Below are 22,593 nucleotides of genomic sequence, written 5' to 3' on the forward strand. Positions count from 1 at the left end.
AGGAGTGCCTGCTAAAGATACCATCTTAATATTTACATCATTTCAGTCACTTGCTTTTGTACACGTGTAACAGGTCATGAGAAACTATTACTTTCCATATCCCTGATGGCTATTTGCAGTATGACTAATTTATCTCAGCAGGGACTCTGTTATAAATATGTTTTATATTGGGATAGTGCTGTAAATGACCATGTTGTTCAGAGGAATTGCTGTGGTTCAACATAATACTTTTCCAGTTACACTACAGTGCTACCATTTTTTAATTCAATGCAGTGAAAGTATCGTAAAATTGAAATATGGGAAGTGAACCTGTCTATTTTTTTACTTCAGAGCCCACATAATGGTACAATCCTGATGCAATCTGTATTTTTAAGTTAAGGTAAAGCAATGCATACATAAAACTTTGCCCATGCTTTTTCTATATGAGTACTGATGTATGCCGTGGAATTGTTTATGTCCAAAGCACTCCAGAGTGAGTGGGTGTGATGGAACTCTGATGGTGATGTGTGGGAAGAAATCTCCTTCAGTTTGGTTGTCCTGTTCTGGCATTCTTTGCAAACTGTGGGTCAGCTGAGACAGGCAGTTTGTCTTACCTTAGTACTGCCACCTCTTTGTTCTCGTGGCTTTTTCATCTTGATACTTTTTTCTCTTTTACTCATTTAGTTTGAGTGAATGTGTTTTCTAGTACATTTTATTGGCAACTACAACTTGTCAATAGGATGGATAGATAAATGATGTTGTGAAATCTTTTCAAGTCAAACTTCGCATGGGTGTGTTTTGTAATGCATTAATGGCAGCACAAATATCCACTGTTTCACTAATTGTATTTCCTATTCCAGCTGAAATGGCTTATTCCTGGGCTCTTTTCTAGTATCAAAGTAACAAAAGAGCAGTTGACTTTGACCTTAATTAAGTTTACTCAAAGAGACATCAATGTGCAAGGTCTGTTGCACAATTGTGTTTCAGAATTATGTTTCTTTTAAGAAGACATCTCAAAGGTCACAAGAGACACTTCTAGAAAGATTTTCAATAACAGCTTGTTTGCAAGACAAAATTCCAAATCCGCAAATGAATAATGAATAGAGTTGGAATTTGATATATAACAATAAGTTTTAGAAGTGGCTAAAGTCATACATGTGTTTGAACAGAAAAAAAAAAGTGCACTACTTGAAATCAAAAAAGACACCTGAACTGTACAGCTGTTTGAGATTTAGCTTTTTTTACTGGATAATTCTGTCTGTCCCATCATGCTTAGTTGATTTTTTTTTTGTGGGGGGTGGGGAGGGATTTTTTTTTGCTTTTTATTTGCTGGTAACTTTTGTCTCAGTACTTCAGTTACTTCCTGCACTTATCTGCTTCTTTGTGGAGTTAGGGAGTACTTTGTTATTCATGAGGAACTAAATCAATCATCACTTTCTCATGTCATCTTGCATTGCATCAGCTTCCTTTTTCAGATGAAATGGATGGGTGTAACTCCTTATGGAGTTTAGCAGTGGTGTTTGCTGTCTTGGTTTTGGGTGGTGGTTGCGTAATTTTAGCTTAAGCATTTAAACATTGCAGTTAATTTATGTTTACCCATGCCAATGCAAGGCTTGGAGTTTAAGCACTGTTGAGGTAAATGGACATTTTTACTGCAGTAATGTTGTACCATTATCCCTACAGTCATAATTGCAAAGATTTGCATTTTCAGTGGAAGTGGGTAAGGATTAAGAACACAAGCAGGAGAGAGGTGGGCTGTAGAGATATAACTGAGAACACAATTAGTCCTGCCAGCATCCTATAATTGCTAATGATGCCTTAGAAGAAATAAAAGAATTTGGGACTCTGCAAGATTGCCAATTAGTTTGTTTACTAGGGGGTCGATGGAATATTTTATAAGGTATGAGAGCTGACAGGTAGAAAAAAAATACCTTCTAATTTCAAGTTTACTTTTCAGTCTGGAGCTGCATTCAGATTTGAGTAGAATTGAAATTCTATTGAAACAGAAAAACGAGATTTTCTTCAGTGCATTGTACGGTCTGCTCCACTCTGATTTAGTTCCCTGATGTCATAAGAGTCTGCTACCTAAGTTATTACATTAATATTCATTGGGTAGATCAGTATTGCACTGCTGGAGCCGATAAATTTTGGTTTAGTTTAAAATCAGAGATGATATTTTATACATTATGTTAGCATACAATTTTTATTAGCATATCAGACTGGGGAAGAGTGATGCATTGCAGTTAAAAGCCAAGTATTTCAAGTTAATTGCTGTTCTATTAAGTAGAAGTGGTGGTTTCAGCTTAAAAGAGTGTAGAGAAATGTTTGGCTAATGAAAAGAGCACTCTGAGTGATAATAATTGTTTGATGTAGAGAAGCTGCTGGCTGAAAATACTCACCTCAGCAGTGAGAACTGAAGAGCCTCAGAAGGAGGTGCTGAGATGGGGCCAGTCCAGCATGCAGAAGTACCTATGGGACGAGCCCAAAAGGCAGGGCTGCCCACCAAAGCCCTTTGTGGTACTAAAAATAAATAAAAAAATAAAGGGCTGCCAAGATAAGTACTCAGCAGCAGGTTTGTCTAACCTGACCCGCTCTTTTTGTCCAGAACAAGTTGTACAAGAGAGGCAAAACCACATTAAAGCACTTGGTTAGAGGGTAGCTGGTAGATGCAAGTGTGATCCAGCAGATTCTTCTGCACCGTGGAGTGCTGGTGCACTGCCAGCCCACACAGACAGGCAGCTCCTCTCACAGGGCACAGTGAGGGCAGGGAGTCAGGGCAGGTGGTTGTCTGAGATGCTTTCCTGCTCCTCTGCTCACCCTCCTGCTGTGCTTCGGGCAGGTGTGGAGCCATCACTTCTTGGAACGTGCCCCCAGTCACTGGCAGCTCCCCCTGTTCCCCCCAGTCTGCACACTGAGCATGATACCCTGTGGTGGGAAACAGCCCTCTGGCCAGTTTTGGACATCAGTGTTTTATCAACATTGTTCTTATCCCAAATCCAAAACAGCACTGTACAAGCTACTAAGGAGGAAAACTAACTCTATCCCAGCTCAAACTCCTTCTTGATTTCCTTCCACACCCACACCCTGAGGTTGTTACTTCCTCTGCCATGACAGGGTTACAGATAAAACCAGAGTGGAGGAAAGGGATCCAGCTTTTGCTGACTGCTGCGGAGATCTCTGGTCAGGAACACTGAATGAAAGCTCCTGAGACACATTTTTATTCATAATACAACAGCAGTTCCTTCCCTGTGCCCCTCTTCAGTGATGCTCTCAACAGCTGCCATGGATTCTGTGCACTGGTTTCAGCACTGCAGCACCACAGAGTTATTTTTGTCAGATTAGAAATATCCAATCCCCTGAACTTTGCATTGAAGATTGGATTTGTTTACTTGAGTCTCCCTCTCTTTCTGTTTTTCTGCTGTAGAGAGCTGCTTGTTTTTGAAATGTGTCCTGTTATTTGGGGCAGCAGATGTATTTATGGTTCATTTTGTGATGATGTCTAAAGGGATTCTGCTGCTGCAGGGATTCTGCTGCTGCACAAGACAGGGGTGAGGTGGCTTCTTTCCCAGGAAAGCTCAGAGAGGAAGTTTTTCTCTCTTATAGCAATGGAGCATAACACAGGGAGCATTTTGGAAGAGTTAAATTAAACTCAGTGTCTGAAGATTGAGAAGTGTCCTTTAATTGCAAACCATTCTTAAAGTTTCTAGATGTCAGGGTGTTCCCTCCTATTACATCCTGAACTGTGTCACTGGTCTGTCTTTTTTCTAGCTGGACCCATGAAACTCTGAATAAAAAATTGGTAAAACCATAAAATTTATTTTGGAAGTCAGTGCAAAGAGGGAAGAAAACTTAGTGATTCATATATTATGAAAAATCCAGCAAAACTACAAGGGATCAAAAGAGTTGTAGTGAGCATGTGAGAGGGATGTAGTACACTGATCATATGTGTAAAAATAAAGACTAAATGATAATAAGTAGATAGGGTAGAGAAATCTACGTCTATATATGCTGGTAAATGTGTATGAGCATATTCAGAAAAAAGAAATTTGGACTTCAATAAATTTTTTATCTACATTAGGATATAATTATTGGAAACACATCCATTTCAGAATCTGATTGTACAGCACTGGTGTTTGGTTAGGTGTACTGTCTTTTACTTTGATTTTAAGTAAAGATTCAGCTTTCTGTTCTAAAATAAGAATATCTTGCCTATATTTAAGGATGAAGGAATTTGACTTAAAATAGATTTGAGTCAAAATGTTTTCTATACTGCTTCTATTTTGAGATCTTGGTAGATTTTTAATAATTGTTTGGGGTTTTTTTCCATCAGGCTGGACACTTGTTTCAGTGATAGGCAGAATTTGTATTTGTGCAGTATATAGATTGCTGAACAGACTTCTGTAGTTCCATAGGTGCTTTTAATCTTTACTGCTTTAGCAGTGCATGCAAACTCTGTCACAGGAGAGTAGACCTGGACATGCAAAGATCAAGTGCCCTGTCAGTGGCATGTGTCCTGGACTGTAAGGGGTAATGGGAGTGGCAGGCTCTGGTTAGCATTATATAGTGCATGAATAAAATTATTATAATTGGTAAAGGTAAGTAGAATATATTGCAGTCACTGGTACTGAGCTTACCAAAAGAACGTGAGAACCATCTGCAGTTTGGCACCACGACCGCTGGGATTTCTGAGCTCACAATGCTTATATATAGCTCTGGACAGCACTTTGGCTGAAATAAATCACTCTCACCCTACTGAAATCAATGGAGCAGTTGGAAGTTTTATAAATCAAAGTTTGGCCATCTCCGATATAAATTTTTTTATTGAGTTGAGACATCATGGAGGTCTCAGTTGTAGGCTGCATTTATTTTTTGTCTCTTAGGAGATTTTTCTTCAGTACAGATTATGCTACTTTATTTATGCTAAGTTCACTTTTTGATAAATTTTAAGCTAATACGTATTTTGTGGCACTTTTTAAGTAAAACATGCAAGGATTTTTTACCTATTGTACAGAAGACAATAAATATAATAATTGAGATGGAGAATAAATAGTGCATGAATATAGTGCCCTAGTCTAGGAAATGCAAAAAAATTAATTTCTACTTCTGTAGAACAGCAGGAGCAGTCAGGGCTCAGCTCTGAAATCCTTGTTGGAACCAGGACAAAAAGATACTTGTGCTTTGAAGGACATTGCAACCTAAAGTTGAAACTGTTTTAAGAGAAATCATAAGAGCTGCAAAGCCTTTCTTCAGAGATGGTATCAAACCATTTTGGCACCTAATCAGTTGTTTCTCTCGTCGTTATAAAAACACTGAAGCATTTTCAAGTGAGTGTTTTGAGAACAGCATTACTACAAGGCTCTCCTGCTGTATTAGAAGCGCCTGCAATGCATTTCTTGGGGACATGTTATTTGCAGCTAATGGTCATGAAGAACCACCTCATGTTAATATTCTTCCACTGCTTTTGTGCACAGCCACTGGGTTGCTTGATGGAAGCTCGCATTTCAGGTCTCCTCCTGTCCAAGGGTTATGTCCTCGTAAATTGCCTGCGGCAGAACGTGGCATTCCCCTGGATTTCACTGTCTAATGGCACCAATTGGTGCCTCATGGACCTCATCAGCTATACATGACTGCTCCCAAATCTGGCCTCCTCATGCCAACAGGGACTGAGTCCTGAACCCTAATGAGTGAGAAGCTGGGAGGAAATGTGGCTCTTCTAGACAATAAATTAGGTTCAGACAAGAAGCATTTATCAGTTGAAAATCTTTACCATTTGGGGGTCTCTGGACCACATTTTGCACAGCAGCAGTGTAAGTAAATAGACTGGCATCAGATGAAATGATGCACTGGAATCTAACTGCTGAGCAATAGGCTATAGGCATGTCTTTGAAAATACAATAAAGTCAGCTGCTGTTCTCTGTTGCACCTTAAGCAGGGAAGGATATGCCCAGGGTGAGCTGCAGTTTTCTTTGGAATAATTCACTCTTCAGTAGAGATAGGTTATTATAAAACCTTGATTCAAAATAATTCTTTTATTTATGTGATGTGTCACTTCTATAAAAATGTAACATAAATGTATTGAGGTTGTTTTTCCTTGTTCTCTCAGAAGAAACTAAATCTCCACCATTTTTCTTAACGTTCATAAGCAAGCCTCTCTTATGTAGTAATAAATCAGCTTATCCTAAGTTATTTCTAGTGTATTTATGTGATGCTCTCTGCTACTTAATTTATTTTTTTACCAACATCTTCTTCTGTTTTCTAGTTATCTTTTCATTACATTCAGATGAAACCACTCTTAATAGTTAGGGGAGGATGCTGTGACTGGTACTTACAGCTGACATGGATAGCACTCTTGTTACCCTATTCCTTTTCCATCTCTTTTCCTTTTATCTGTTGGATGCTTGCCACACACTATAATCACAAGCACTTTTAGGTCAGCGACTGCTGTGTTTTATTTTTAAACTGTACTTGTTAGCAGTTGGACGTAACACCAAACCTGATTTTGGGTTCCAAATGCTGCCATAATGGGAATATTTAATGATAATAAAATGCTTTGCTTCCCTTTCATTTAGAGTTCTACCTAATCTGACTAAGCAATCAGCAGTTAGCAGGCAGATCTAAATGAAATAGTATTACTCTATAAAGCTGTTTAAATTTGAATGACCTTTTATTTAAGATGCATAAGCATTTTTGCAACATTTGCACTGTTAAGCAAAGTATATGCTATAAAAGAAGCATTTATTGCTTGCTTGTAAAAATAAAATACAATATTGGTAAGTTAGTGGAAGCTTGAGGATGTCCTAAAAAGATGACAAGGTAAGATAAGCAGTAGAGCTAAGCCAAAATTGTTCTGGAGGTCTTTCTGAATAGCTGTCAGTTTTATGTTGCACAATAGTGGGCACTCCCAGGAGGTGGGAGTCTCATGGGATAATTATTCTTCTGAGGTTTAGACTGGCTTTTCTCTGCCTTTTCCACAGATTAGTAGGAGTGCCTTATAATTATTCTCCTCTTTCACTAGATTTTTCTAATGCAGAAATTAATAGAATTAAATTTGTATACATGCACTGTACTTACATTACCTAGACTATTAATGAATTTCAAGCAATATTGAATGCTATCAGATGGCAATAGTAAGTGGTCTGGTTAGCTTTTATCTTGCAAATTGGATTTAAGTCTCACTGCCTTGCCTCTTGAGATGTGTTTCTTTTTAATATTCAGGTCTATTTTCTGCTGTCATAAGCAGGCATATTTACTCTCTCAGATTGGTATACCTTTAACTATCCTCGAAAATAATAACAACAAGAAATAAAAGTTCAAAATAAATGTATATTTTAGAGCTGTTGAATATTTTTATAGTTCTCAATGCACAGAGCTGACACAGTTGTGTGAGCATCAAAAAATGTTGATGAAAGTAAGCAAAAACCTGGCAAAACCTCAACTTCCTTTGGGGTGAGTTGTTGGGGCAACACACTTTCTCAGTCATTAGTTGCAACTGATGTTGCCAATAAACTCTCAGACAACCAGCAACCTTGTCCTCTGGGCTCTCAAGGAAATCTGCATTTTGGGAGGTTTTGCTGCTAGAATGATCTGACAAGCTCGGACAGGCTTTCCTGTATGATATAACGAACATTCAGGAAAAGCAGGAAAAACTTTTTCAAAAAAGGTACTGGTGTATTTCCAAGATGAAATACCCATCCTGCTCTGGTGATGTTGGACATGAGTGAATTGGCTCATCTTTTAACCCAGCTTTCGTGTCTCCCAGGATGAGAGCAGAGCTGCAGAGCAGTGGTTGCCACTAAGACTTGCAGTTCTTGCTCGGCACTTCCCCTTAGCTTAAAAAAATGGCATCATTTTGCTTTGGACATTTGCCAGATCTTTCCAAAGGGAGGGCTTGAATGTTTTTTGTTCTCCCCTCTGTGCTCCGGAGAACATTAGTCAGTTTTGAGTCTCTGAGCATGTAGACGCACGTTTGTCCTCTGGGAGTAATGAAATGCTTGAATGGGAACCTTGCTTGGATGAAGATCTGTATGTTATCAGAAGAACAAAGCTCTCCTTGGTTTCATTACTGGGCAGCAAATGATGGAAAGCATCTTTTTTGTGTCCGTAGGTATTGATCTGCCAGAGTCCTGGTACCTCCATGTGAGCCCTGGGAGCTTGGGCACGAGGACAAAACAGTTTCTGTAATTCTGCCTTGAATTTGGCCAGGTTTCATCATCAAGGCTGTGGTTATGCTATGGCATTTAAAGAATTCTGACTCATTTGCTGTTTAAAGGGAAGACTGTGCTGGATCATATAGATCAGCTGCTGATTTTGGCCTACTGAAAAAAAATGAGGATATTTGATGTCTAAACCTTACCATTCAGGATATAAATCACAGTAGAAAGTGTACTTGCTTAATGGTATTGTATTGAATATTGTTTATTATTTACCTGCTGGAAGCTTACAGCAAATACATTTGCAAAACTTTTGATGACTATTGCTTCTTCTCCCTGAGCCTTTGCAATGAAATTTTTTAAATACTGTTGTGCCAAGACCATAACCTTATTCATAATTAATTGTCCTTACACAAAGTGTTTTAGGGGGATAAATTAGAGGGTTTGTTCAAAATTGTGGCAATTGGGTGTATCTTTAAAAAGAACAGGATAGAAGAGGGTATTTTTTTCCTCACTGACTGATTTTAAGATCGAAGATATGATGGATGTGCTTTTAGGCACTAGCTTTACCATCTTCTGCATCTTTCTGCAAGATAAGTGGAGTAAGAAACAAATTTTATTTGTTCTTTTTACAAGGGTGAAGAACAATTTCAGAAAAGTTACAGAGAAAAATTGTGCTTTCTCCTTCCCTTGTAATTTATTTATGTAAAAATAACCAGCCTATTTCCAGTTACACAGAAGCAAAATCCATTTTAATATAGGAATTACTGTTTCCACTCTATTTGATCTACTTTTAGCATGTAAAGAAATTTCACGTGTTCTAAGACACTTAAATTCAGTATTCTTGTGCTGTCTGCATCTTTAAAATTTGCAAAGTAGGAAACTGGGGTATTATCCAGGCTGCAGTTGCATCTTCTTTATGCATTGTGGGAGGCTAAATTCTGTTCTCTCATTCAAAGCCACTGGAGACACTCCTACAGTTGTCCTGTGAGCACCAGGTTGAAATCTGACCAATTTTAATTTGACAATGAAAATGCCAGAGGGTTGGCTTCATCAGACATGCTGATGGCCAAAGTTTCTCTGGGGAATATGCTACCAACATTGCAGGTTGCAAAAAAAAAAAATTGTCTCACCTATGCCCAGGTATCAGGACATTTTGCACAGACCTGTTGGTTAGTTTGATAAAACTTGTGGAAGACCTAAGTGTATTTTAAATTTTATAGGGTTTCATACAAAGTATTTTGTAAATATATGATACTCTAAGAACTCATTATCAACTGTTAAAGTGCCAGGCTGTAGTAAAAAGCTCTTGGAAGAATTATGGACTTCCATGAGGCAATTAAAATTCTTCTCAAGTAAGGAAACAATACATGAACCATATTAATCTGAGGGCAAATACTCCATTATTGTATTTTAAATACTTGTAGTAATGATTTTATGGCTAATGGCTGCAGAGAAGAAGGTGTAGTTACACAGATCTTTCTAAGACATGAGTTTCTTCTCAGGGTAAACATACTATCATGGAGCTAAATTTTAACAAGGTCTACATTTCTCCAGTATTCAGATCCAGAATAGCAAGAGCAGGAGCAGCTGTAGAGGGAGATCAGTTAAATAGTGGGTGATGATAGAATAGAACACACCTGTGAAGTTTGTCCAACTGCACAATGTACTTGATGAGAAGGTGGATGCCTCAGTAATAGCTGGCCTTGATTCAGCCTATTTTCTTAGAAAAGTTGAAGATTTAGAGACTAATATCACATAAAATAATAATTCAACTGGCCTTGAATGTAGTTGATACACTTACATAAAACTGCCCACCAAAGAATGTGATTAATAGTGTCACATTTTTCTAACAGGGGAGGTATATAGATACAGTACTGCTTTTTATCCTTGGAGTCCCATTTATTCCACGTTTTACCCAGAGCTGTGGGAATGATAAATATGCTTTGCAGGTGGGTGGTGTTTTTCCTGTTTTTCATGTTTCAATGTAGAGACGCAAATGCTGCAGCAATATTACAGAACCTGAAAAGCAAGCCACAGTAAAATCTAATTATTTGCTAAAATTTTATTCTTCTGCAGATCATTATGCCTGCTTTGAATGACAGGATAGTTCTCATCTCTGATTTCCAAGGCTTGAAGGTGTCTTTAGACCACAGAGTTCATTAAGGTCCATAGCTCCTGTGGATTTCTGTTTCATTCTGAGTATGCAGTTTCAATCTTTTCAGTAAGAAATGCTTATATTTTTGTATCCAGAGAGGGGCAAATGCAGGGCTACATGGGGCAGATGGGGATGATCTCTAAAAGCAAATGAACAGCCACCACAGTCAGCTGCAGCACTAGAACCACCTCACATCCACCACAAGACAAATACTTGTGTCCCTGCTTAGAGGGATGATAAAATGACTCATGTCAAAAATAACAGAGTTACCACAAGCAATGAGTTGGACTTTGCTAAAGGTTAATAAGTTTTCTGGGAATGTGCTGGCTCTTTTGATAAGCGAGATAAAGGGGTATCATGTCAATGTGTGAGTGAATTTCTGGAACTGGGAATGTGCTGGCAATACTTCAACATAAATGTTCTAATTTAAATACTTCATGGTGACCATTTTGATGCCATTTTTCGTCATTATTGTAGTTATTTTTGTCATATGCCCTTTCCTACCATGCCTGAACTGCTTTGCTGAGTCCAGGAATCATTGCCTGGAAGGTTGTGGGGGGTGAGTTTTAGGATGCAGTAAGTAAATGACTTGGAAATGTGTTGCCATGTCCTGTGCAGTGGTAAAATCGCTGCATCAGAACTATGCTCAGATATGCCAGCTGATTATCTGGTTTTGATTTTCAGCCAGGAACTAACTGGTCATAAGTTAGAAGCTAAAGTATATCTGTGCAAGATAGGAGGTCTGCTAATGTGATATGATTTAACTTATGTCATGTGCTTATTCCTAAAAATATGTGGAGTCTCTCAGTCAGGCAGAGCTCTGATGGTCCCATTTTAATGCCTTAATGCCTCTGGTTTATAGGTTCAAAACATGAAAAGGTGAAAATAACTGTGTTAGATTTTAATTACACTGACTTTAGCGTTGGAACAGAGAATGGTAACAGTCATTTGGGTGTAATTTTTAGGGACCAGATTAAATTTAATGTCAGCTAATAATGACAACAGATTTTTTGTCAATGAAGGATGCAGATATTTTCTGCTTTTCTAGTTTTTAGAGAGCAATATTTAATAATCTGTATAAGGAAATTCTTCATTATTGCTCTGGGAAAAAAACCTTTCAGAGCACTTATGGAGGTTTTTAAATGCCATCCAAGGGCAATAGATTCAGTGTGATTCAGCATTAAAAAGGACCTACTAGTCTAAGATTAGGTAATATGATTACTCCTCTGCACTCTTAAATCTTGCATATTTCCCAGGAAGTATTTAAAGCATTGAGAACATTTTTATCAGCTTGCTTAGATCCCTGTCAGCATCTTAGATTTGCACTCTGGAAGAGATTGTTTAGTTCTATTTTTTGGGCCCTAAGAAAGACTAGACTCCTAAAGAGAGTTTGAAAATTAGAGCTGTACAGATCCCCTTCCCTTTTTTACTTCTCCTATTCCTATTGAGAACTCTGATTATTCTTTCTCAACTTCCAAATTTAAAATTATATTTTCAATGCTTTTAATTAGATTTAAATCTGTGCAGAATAGAGCAGCAGATTTTTTAATTAATGGGATATTGCTCCAATCTGATGGTCACAGCTGGCTGAACACCACTCACGAGCCACAGAACATGGCTCCTTATAATTTTGTTATACAAGTTTAGCTGTGGATTTAAAACATTCAAATCTCCATTGATCTGTTGGAACACAACCCTAATAACCCACACACTTCAAACTCATATTTTATTTGATACTTGGTAACTCTTCGAAATTATCAGGTTTACCTATTTGCATGATCTTTCACCTGCATTTTAGTAAAACAGACATGTGCATTGAACAAAAGTAACCAGGGACTGACCACCTGTCTGTGAGCGGAAAGATACCATTTTGAAATCTGAAGCAAAAGCAGGAGAGAACACAACTTGGAATGACCCTGGTTCATAGAACAGGCTAAATGATCTACCTTCAGAGCAGTGCCTTCTAATAGCAAGTTTGTGGTAGGCAAAAGGAAAAGATACAAAATAGCTGTCAATTTATATTGTGGTTATTAACAGCTTATTGTTTCAGTCTAATTGCTGTGTGAGAGAGAACTCCGCCCCTTTTGTGAGATTTTTCTGACATTTTAAATTACACACTATTGCTGATTTTTAATTTTTTTCTTAGGAGAGAACAGCACAGTGGGAAGCTCCCATCATCTGAATTAATACCCCAATTATGAACTGTGTTGGAAGTAAACAGTTTGATCATTTCTGTACCTTATGCTGAAAGCTAAAGTGCCTCATTAAGACAAGAACTGAAGTCTCATTCCATATTTTAGCTGTCCATGTACTTGTGATGAGAAAGTTCAGTGATAAAGCTGGCAACTGCTCACTCCTCCATGGGCAACTATTCGTTCTGAATGAAACATTAAACAGAGTTTTTGACACGCTCAAATATTTCAACAGCTCCATTGCTAATTATTTACTGCAAGAGAGTTAATATTGCTCTTCACAGTAGCAGTGACTTTTCAGGATTTAGGGTGGGGGACTTATTTGACAGTATGATTATTTGCAACTTTGAAAATGAGAATATTCTTTCTTAGAGTGGTCAGAGGTACCTGTAAGGGTAGTTAGATAGAAGTCATCATGATGTCCAAAGTATAAGCCAAATGAGCGCCATCAAACATAGAAAAATGTGCCAATTTAAAGTAATTTGCAAAATGACTGCAAAGTGGTATAGTTGTTTGTGTGTGTATATTAATTGTTGAGAGGGCAAAATAAACCAGGATAATATAGCCAGTAGGGGATCAGATAAGAAGAAAATGAACTTCTGTAATTGGTATTTTTTCTAATCAAGGAGTGGAAACCAAAGAATGGATCTATGTTTTATGTGTCAGAAAAGAACTGGTGCCCCATAAAGAAACCGCCTTACTACTCTTTCACTTTAGTCTCCCTCCACCCGTGTGTGCCAAGAACCACCCTGCTGGAGAACTGCTTGGCAGAAAAGGGGTCCTGTTGGACCCCAAGTTCAAAATGAGCCAGCAATGGCTCCTTCCCTTGAAGGTGGCTGGTGGGACCCTGGGCTGCAGTTAGGAGCATCATTGCCAGCAGGTCAAAGGAAAGGTGATTCTCCCCCTCTGCTCGGTGCTGATGAGGCCACAACTGGATGCTGTGTGCAGTGCTGGATTCCCCAGTGTGAGAGAGCTCAGGAACTGCTGGAGAGATCCTTATAAAGGGCTGCAAAGGCATTGCAAGGATGGAGAATCTGCCCTATCAGGAAAGGCTGAGCGAGCTGGGACTGTTCAACCTGCGGAAGAGAAGGCTCAGGAGAATCCTATAGAAGTGTATAAATCTCTGAAGAGAGGGTGCAAAGAGGACAAAGCCAGCTCTTTTCAGTGCTGTCCAGTGACATTACCAGTGGCAATGGGCACAAAAATGAAACACAGGAGGCTCTGTCAGAGCATCAGGAAGCACTTCTTCACTGTGAGGGTGACCAAACACTGGCACAGGTTGCCCACTGGGGTTGTGGTGTCCCCATCCTTGGAGATAGTCAGGAGTTTTCTGGGCATGGTTATAGGTGGCCATGCTTGAGAAGGGGATTTGGGTCACATCCCCTCCATAGTTACCTTCCAACCCCAATCATTCTGTGGCTCTGTGATGGCTATCCACATTAAATTGAATAATAAAATTCTGTCTATACCAAGAAAAATATTAAAAAACCCAGGTCCATAAAGAGTGCAAACACTGTTTATATTTCACAGAAGCTCTTACTCAGCAGTCTTCTATTCTATATATAATTATATATACAAAAATAAGAAAGGTGTATTTAATAATATATGCTAACTTAATGTTTTGGAAACAAATCAATAAATATGAAAGTGTACGTGGTAAAACTGTGAAAAAGCTCTTTAAAGGAAATATACAAAGAGCATTAAAACACTCATAATTATTAGTCTTGGTCCTAAAATAACAATAGAAGATTAAAAAAATTAGTAACTAGACTTGTTCATCCGGTGAATCATTTATCTGCACACTGCCAGTAAACCAGTGGCTTCCAGATTGGCTTTTCCTCACACACAAGTGTCTTTCCTTGCACATGCAGGTCATAGTCTTAAAATTAGTTGTTACTGGAAAGGAAGTCCAAAATTCAGACAATGGTGGCAGAGAATCCAGGCTGAGGCAGTTCTTCCAAGGTGAACTGCAAAATATTTTTTCTCTAATCCTTTAGTAAGGACAAAGGCAAAAAAAGAAAATCTTTACTCTTTTTTCATAGAGACTATAAGAAATCAGCAAATAATGACAGTTCCCCTTTGGGAGCTGTCCTGCTGCTAGTCTGCTTAACTCTTTTCTGTCATGGGAATCACTAATACTTTTTAGCATACCTAGAACTGGACATGACATATAGCTACAATATGGATATTTGTTACTGTTTCCCTTCTGCTTAGATATGCCACTTATAAGTCATAAATATTTGATTCATGTGGTGTAATTTGTGGGTTTTCCTGTAAAACAGAGTTTATGCTTTTCAGTGCATTACCAGTCAGGAGAGTCAGAAGAATCACTTTGAACTTAGTTTCTTATTTGATCTGCTTTAGCCAAATCACCCCCGGTGCTGGTAGCACAAACCCGCACGTGTTGGTGTTACATCATCATTTTCACAAAGTACAAGGAAGTAGTAAAGAGCAATTCTGTCATTCCTGTGTCTTTCACAACTGCATCCAGAAGGGCAACACTTTGGTACAGGGCCAGGCCCAGAGAAGAGCAAGGGTTGAAGTCCATGGATGACTTTACTTGCTGTATACTTAATGTAAGATCATTTCTCAGAAATTGCTTAAGAATGGCTCTGAGTAATGTGTTAACCCTTTACTGCCTACTGTTGGCAGTAATACTGTATTCTGTCTTCATGTTTCTTTAAATAAAAAATCTTATGTAGTTTTACTTTTTATCTGTCTGCTTAAAGCTTTGCCAACTTTTCAGCCCTCCCTTTACTGTAGTCTTTCTACACTTACTCAGCTTTAAGTGTTCCATCAGCTTTAGGAAAGTATTTTTTCCTAAGATCCTTTTCATCCTCTCTGCTCTGTGAAGAGTAAAGCAAATAAAGTGAAGAAATAACCTTTTTGTTCCTTACTCCCGTTTTCCAGTTCCAAGTATCATTTTTCATTTGACAATTTTCTCCAATACATTTTTTGTCAATTTTGCATTATGAGAAACCTTCTCATAGCTGCAATATTCCTCAGGAGTCAGCATTCTTCATTCCTTTTGGTCTTCTGTTTAGCATACAACTGACTTCAAGTACTTTTTTAAGTTTAATAAATATTCACTTTCTTAGCCAGTATGTTTCAAAGCTTTTAGCTAACAGTATTGCCTGTAATATAATATGTGGAAGTCACTCATGCTTTTTCTGCCAGTTCTAGTCTTTGCAGTAACTGCTCCAAGGTTTTCTGGTTTTGCCAAGGTCATTTATGATACAGTTTTGAGAAGACTTAAAAGAATTTTAAAAATACCTTCACTGGACATTCTGTAATTCTTTTACAGTGAGTCTTTCTTATGCCAGCATTCATAAAAGTATGTCACAGATGACATTGGGATATTTTGTTGGGTTTTTCAGAGCTGTTACTCATCTTGTCTCCTTTGACAACTTCTTTCAGCCTTAGCTGGCACATTTTCTGAATCTAGACAAGAAGTCACTGTAGAAAATATGAACCTTTCAAGAAAAGAGCAATAGGAAAGACCCTGTCTTGTCACCTGAGAGTACCTCAGTGAACCTTTTCCCCGTGCTGCCAGTCACAGTTTTGGTAGTCATTCCAATCAAAGTTCATATGAGGGATATCATTTCATGAGACATCAATGCAGGACATTTGTCATTTGTGCCAAGTTTGATTGATTGAATGATTGATTGATTGATTTTTGCTAAGTGGCTCGAAACTGAGGTGTGTTGGCCTTGCTGAGACCATTACCATGTGCAGAACTGTAAGCACAAGCTGTGTGTAAAGGTGTCCTGTAGTAACTGAGCCAACCACCCAAACTTTTATAGTTAATTTCTGTGAGCCAGAAGTGCTGTTCAAAGCCTCATGATGGAGAGTGGAACACAATTTAATGAGCAAAGCTGCTGTGTAATACGGAGAAATAGCAAAATACAAAAGAACAGAAATTTCAAAAAGGGCAAATAGAAGTTATCAAATCTGCTCAGGCAGGATTTGCCTCTTTTGACCTCTAACTTAAGAATGGTTGAAGTTCAGTCTAATCTAGTCAACCAGGATGGGAGTCCTCAGACTCTACCATACAAGGATGAGAGTTGTTTAAACAGGGGCTCAGCAGCTTCTTGCCACAAAGGAATAAAGATATTTCTATCTGGGTTCCATTAGACCTCTCCCTAATCCTCAACCATGACCCTTGTCTCCAAGTTGTATTTAAACAAATTATTCTTTATTTCCCTACAAATGGGTGCCATCAAATAGCCTGGCAATAAACCCCATTAGTACTATCACTATATCATTTTGTTCCCTGTGATGCAGGGACGTGCTTTCAGCTGCAGGGATCACAGAGGATGTGGCAGCACCTCACCAGTAATGGTGAATGTGGCACTGGTGACACGAGGGTTTCCTCCAAGTGTGCTGTCTTTTAGAATTATTTTAGCTTTTGAGGGATGGTTCTGTCCACACTTTACGGGGCTGACAGATTCATAACTGTGCCAAATCAAGTGCAATCACTGGGAGTTTTGTAGTATGATTTATCTCCTGGATGATTCTCCATTTTGGCTGCAGTGTTTCCTCTCTATCAGTCTTTCTCCAGCTAATGAAGCATTTTATGGCCACTTGTACATCAGCTTTCACTGTTGAATTTACTATGCACTTTTTAATTAATTTGGAAGACTAATGCAACAACTGATACTAATTGTTTTTGTATTGTTTCTCCCACTATTACTTCCTTATCTGAAGTCACCAGTACAGATAATAAGATATTTGTATTATCTCAGTGTTTCTTCAGTTGAAAAAATATAGTACGTGAAGAAGGAAATTCAGAAATTCTCTTGCAGTAGCACAGAAATATTGACAGAAGAATTTAATATACAATATTATGGTGTTGTGGTAAACTATATATGAAGCAAAGATATATGGGGGGAGAACAGAGTGACATAATACTATTAGAATTTGAGAAGAGAAAAAATTATTTCTTTTATGAATAAATTTCATTCGTCTCATGAATAGCCTCATACAATTTAAAATAAGTCTTCTGCATAATGAACTTGCAAGCTAATTACTCTTGGATTGCCACAGCACAGTATAACTCTGTAGTCTAGGAGCCTTTTGAACTTAGGCAAAGTTGAAAGGTGGATTCAGTTGAAACTGAAAGTGAATGGATGGATTTCCCAATCAATATATCTATAAATTGTTGCAGGGTGCTATTCCAGGCAGTAACTGTGATTGTTGCTAGATTTATCCTCTTCTAAAACAATGGAGTTAAAAGTGGCAGATGGTAGTTAGTGCTTAAAATTCCTAGTAAACAGACTTTTGCAGGGATATATTTAAAGTTGTGTATATGTAAATAGACAAGGAGCATGAGCTGTGCAACTATAATTGAATTATATTAGCATAACTTAAGTAGAAGTTTAGTAAATAACAAATACCTTAATTAACCTGCACAGTTTTGACAACTTAATGACATACCCGTGGTAAATGACTTTAAAGGTTTTGGCAGCATGGCAGTTCAGAGTCAAACTGGTACCCAGTGCCCCACCCTTTGTCGCTGGTGTTGCTCCTTCTGCTCCAGCTTGGCTCCTGCTGGGATTTCTGCAGGTTACAGCAATTGCCTTTCTTGCAGAGAGCTGGAAACCTCCCCGTAGAGTGGCCACTAAGAAAAAACAGCAGCTCTTTGTGCCGCTTTAGTCAGTAATGTTAGAATAATGTAACCTATTTGTGATGGCAGGCTTTGCAGTCTTTCCTTTTTCGATCTTTTTCATATTGTTTTTGTTGATTCAGCTTCTGGAAAATATGCCAATTACATATGGGTTCAAGAAGTGTTAGTTGACTTCCATTGAAACTGTCAGGTCTGTGCATGCGAGTCCAATGAGCTGTGCATCCTTTTAGCCCCAGCGTGTGTTATTCATTGATGCTCATTTTCAAATCTTACTAGTGGGGTTAGAAACCACATTGGAAACCAGTAGTGATTTATCTGTTTATCATGCCAGGTAAAGCAAATAAATAATGTAGTTACCAGCCCAGTTAATTATTTTAAAAATACTGGTGATTAGTGCAGATCGGTCAAAAATTAATTTCTCCCACAGTTGAATAATTTGGGAAGAGCATACTGGATCCACAAGTGGTTGAAATTTGTATTCTTCGCTCACATAGCAAACTGTACTGTAAATAGGCTATCATCTCTCTTGGGAAAGAAATGTGAATTTTGCTGACAAGAAGAGGTCCCTCAGCAGAAAAATGCATGCTGACAGTTTGACCCAGTGGCCAAATGACTGATTTCTTTCTCCCTTTTTGCTTCTATTTTAGATGCTGAAGAATACCAGCCTCCAATATGGAAATCATACTGTGAGTATACAAGCAATTTGAATAACCTTAGTGCCTTACCAAAGTTTCAGTCACTGTTAGGTATTTTTTCCTTTCTTGTTTGAAAGAACAATATAAATTTACTAGATGCTTGTACAAATTACTGTGTAGGACAGCAGCAAAACCTGAAATTTTATGGATTCCATGGAACAAGGGCAGCAGGATTATGTGTGCCAGATTCCCTGCATTGCCTTAAAAGTGTGCAGCTCCTGGGTTTCACGGTTTCTCTGCTGAGATTTTCAGGAAGGATTTCAGAGGTAGAGGTTAATGCTTTGTATGTTTACTAAAGGTCAGGCTTGAGAATACTTGTCTTTTTATACGGGTCACCAAATCACTTTAAGATAATAATATTTTTGATCCTTAGCAATAGAAGCTGATTTTTGAAGTGGTGGTTTAGAAGTTGGAGACAGCATTATCATCTCTTTGAACCTTCCTGTCTGCCTTTAGAAAAATCATTTACATAGAGTGCAGTGCAGAAGTGCATATTTTATGCTCTTTTGCTTTGTTCCAAATATTTTTTCTAATAGAGCCACACAGATCTAAGACAAAATATTGGCTTTTAAATCTCTTATTAAGGATAGCCTTTAAATTTGATCTTTTATTTTAAACCCTTCCTGGAACTTTAATAAGAGTGTAGCTTCGGGTATAGAGAGCTGTTTTGTTCTTTTTGTTTTCAGATACAGAGCTTTCCTAAGCAAAAGTTCTCTCTTTTATTGTGGCAAATTCAGTACAGTGCCATTACCAAAGTGCAACTACAAAAACACAATGATCACAGTAGCTACATGCATGTACATGTGTAATTTTAAAGACTAGAATAAACTTGTTGACTTCACTTATATGCACATTAAACTGTCTTGCTTACTTCAAAGACATCACCTCTGTGTTACCTGAGAATGACATTCTGCCCCAGAAAGGACTGGGATTTTTTTCAACCAAAATTTGAATATGCCATTAAATTACAGAACTTGCTTCTCAGAACGCTGTTTTCCAGACACTTTGTTGTTGTTGTTGTAATGTTTTGAACATGTAAGATAAACCTCCTAAAAAGACAGCAAGAGTGTTGGACCATTCCAGCATTCTTTGCTGAGCACTTGAAAGGAAGCAGACAGTTGAGTGATTTTTTTTAAAAAGAGCTTACTCAAAATCAATGAAAAAGCTGCCATTGACTCTGAGAAGACCAGCATTTCAAATGACAGATGCTTCCTTTTCAGCAGTAAGTTTTCATTAAAAAGTCAGGAAATAAGAACCTACCTTTACTTACCTGCTCTTAGTTGCCCCAGTTGTGCAGCAGACAGATCGCTGCATGTGGTGAAAAAGTTTGGTTACTTTCATCTGATAGCTTACATGTAATCCAAGGAAACATTCTTTTAAATGGAAAAAATAAACCAAATGAAGCCAGAATGGATGAATAATCTATGAATATATAATTTCCAATTCCACTCTATGTAGGATGCCAATATTGTGGTGATGACAAAATCATGGCCTCAGTGTCTAAACTCCCTGCATGAGTGACCTTGGAAAATGTTGCAAAGCTCCAAAAGGCAGAAAATAATTTAAGGTTAGAAAGATTTAGTTCTGAGACTGCTTAGCCACAGATACACATTTTTCTTTGCAATGATAATTGAAGTATGCTTCTTTACTCAGCAAGAAGAATTCTGATCTGGTAAATTAATTATAGAGATTATGTCCAGCAATAGTGTTTGTCTATGATTCAACCTGCTGTCCTATCTCATGACAGTTTTAACTTATACATATATTTCATGCTTAACACTTTGAGTTTACTGCCTATTTAACTATTATTTTCAATATATTTTCCCTAGTAATTTTTATTTTGCTAACATACTAGTAAGATACTTTGCATACAGTTTTTATTTCTTATTTTAAGTCCTGGATAAATTTAGGTGACTATGTTGCCTTTTACTGACATCAAGATCAAGGCTTCAATCCTTCTAGCTTCTAAACAAAGGCAGATTTTCCTGTTTATGCCAACGAAGTATTCAAATAAACAGTGTTGCACGTGTCCATGGACAAATACTAATCAAAGTGCAACAGTTTTCAGATCTCAAGCCTTACTGTTTTGATATAATGTAAAAATTTGATTCAGCTATATTTGGAAAACATGAGCACTTCTAATGCAGAAGTTCCTCACTTGCTCATGAGGAATTGTTAGAATTTCACATAGATTTCAGAGGTCACAAAGTTTTTCAGACTTTTTCTGATAGCCCTGGGACACAGACAATAAAAGAAATGGCAAGAATAATTTTCTATTTACAGGAAGGAACCTGGGAAAAAGTTTGGAAGGTTTCTAGCAGCCAGCAGTCTCTAGGCAGTGGGTTTGATTGCATTTTTACCTGAGAAGCAGATCAACTAATAACAGATTTCTTGCATTGTTCCAATAACAGATTTCTTTTTGTAGTCTGCCATATGTTGGAAGTATTATAGAAAATGGTATTTTGCCATTTTACCATCTCTGAGGTAGTAAACAAAGGAAGATAAGAGTCACAGAATGTGGGTTGGCAGGGCTTCTGGGGTGAGCTGATCTGGCTTCCCACTCAAAGAATGACTGTTGTTGGCTCTAGAGCAGAACAGCCATGGCTTTACATAACTGAGTCCTGATAAGCTGCAAGGGTAGAGCCTCTGCCACCTTTGTGGGTAACCTGCTCCAGTACTGCACTGTCCTCTTAGAGGACAAACTTCTTACTTAACCTGCTTCTCAGGAGGAGTAGACAATTTGTTTGACTGAAAGAGCATAGTTATTGCTGGTTGCCAGCCTCAGCACGTGTGTGCTTGAATTTTGAAGAGATGTAAAACCACTTTTTTCCTCCTTTTACCCCTGTTGAGATTGGCATGTGCTGAGTCAGTCATGTGTCAATGCCACTTCAATGTTTGTTTGCATTATTCAAGACGAGTGTGTTGGTGGGAAGCAAAGTGGCAAGGCACAGAGCATCAGCTGATGCCATGCTTCAGCTCCTCACCAAGTTTCCCTGCCTCCTGTCCTTCACCAAATAATAGGCACAGTGTCCGAGACTCATTTTTGTAAGAAATTAAGTCTTTGTTTCAGCCAAGCACTTAGGTTCCTAATTAAGCGTGTGAGTAATCCTGCAGAAATAGGACAGCTCATATTGTTCAGGCTCAGGACATGGATAAAAAATGCCTGACAGAGATGAGGCTGAGGAGGTAAAACTGAGGAACTCTGCGAAACATTCTGAGACAGAAGGCGGTGTGTTTCCTTGCTGCTTTATAAAAGCCATGATAGGATTTTTTCCTCTCCGCTGGAGCATCACTGAACACTCATCATAGGTGAGTTAAAGGAGAAATCTTGAGGTCCTGACACACTGCAGAATGAGAAAAAAAAAAGTATGAAGAAATGGGTGATAGCCCTTCTTCCCTGGCAGAAAAGGAGTAAGTGCTGATTTTTGCATGTGACCCCTTTGTTTCTTAGGCAGATTGGATTTTGGAATTAGACAGTTCTTCCTAAAACATACTGTAGAATTTCCCTATTTCATCCCCTGAGACAAGACTCGTGCTCTAACAGGAACAAAAGAGAGAAAGATATATTCTAACCAGCTACTTTACATTTCAAAGAAATGTTCCTCAAGTAATGCAATAATAAATTTAAGTTTTGTTAACACTGTAACTTCCAATGTGACTATGATACTATGAATGCTGGCAAGCTATCTGAAGTATGAACCTGATAAAGGTGTTCAAGGGTCAAATAGATGCCACTGCATTTTTCTGTTGTAGTGCTGAATTTTTGCCTAAATTTCATGTGTATTATTTCTGT

General features: G+C 38.1%; 1 protein-coding gene across 1 annotated transcript in view; it reads left to right on the forward strand.

Moving 5' to 3' along the window:
- CHN2 (chimerin 2) overlaps positions 1 to 22,593 on the forward strand; it is a 158,963-nt gene that overhangs the window by 47,479 nt on the left and 88,891 nt on the right. The window contains exon 2 of the mRNA XM_058026149.1: positions 18,753 to 18,791. Coding sequence (XP_057882132.1) covers positions 18,753 to 18,791 — 39 coding nt within the window. The remainder of the gene's footprint in view (positions 1 to 18,752; positions 18,792 to 22,593) is intronic.

This window comes from Melospiza georgiana, chromosome 1 (assembly GCF_028018845.1).
Source record: "Melospiza georgiana isolate bMelGeo1 chromosome 1, bMelGeo1.pri, whole genome shotgun sequence".
Taxonomy (NCBI): domain Eukaryota; kingdom Metazoa; phylum Chordata; class Aves; order Passeriformes; family Passerellidae; genus Melospiza; species Melospiza georgiana.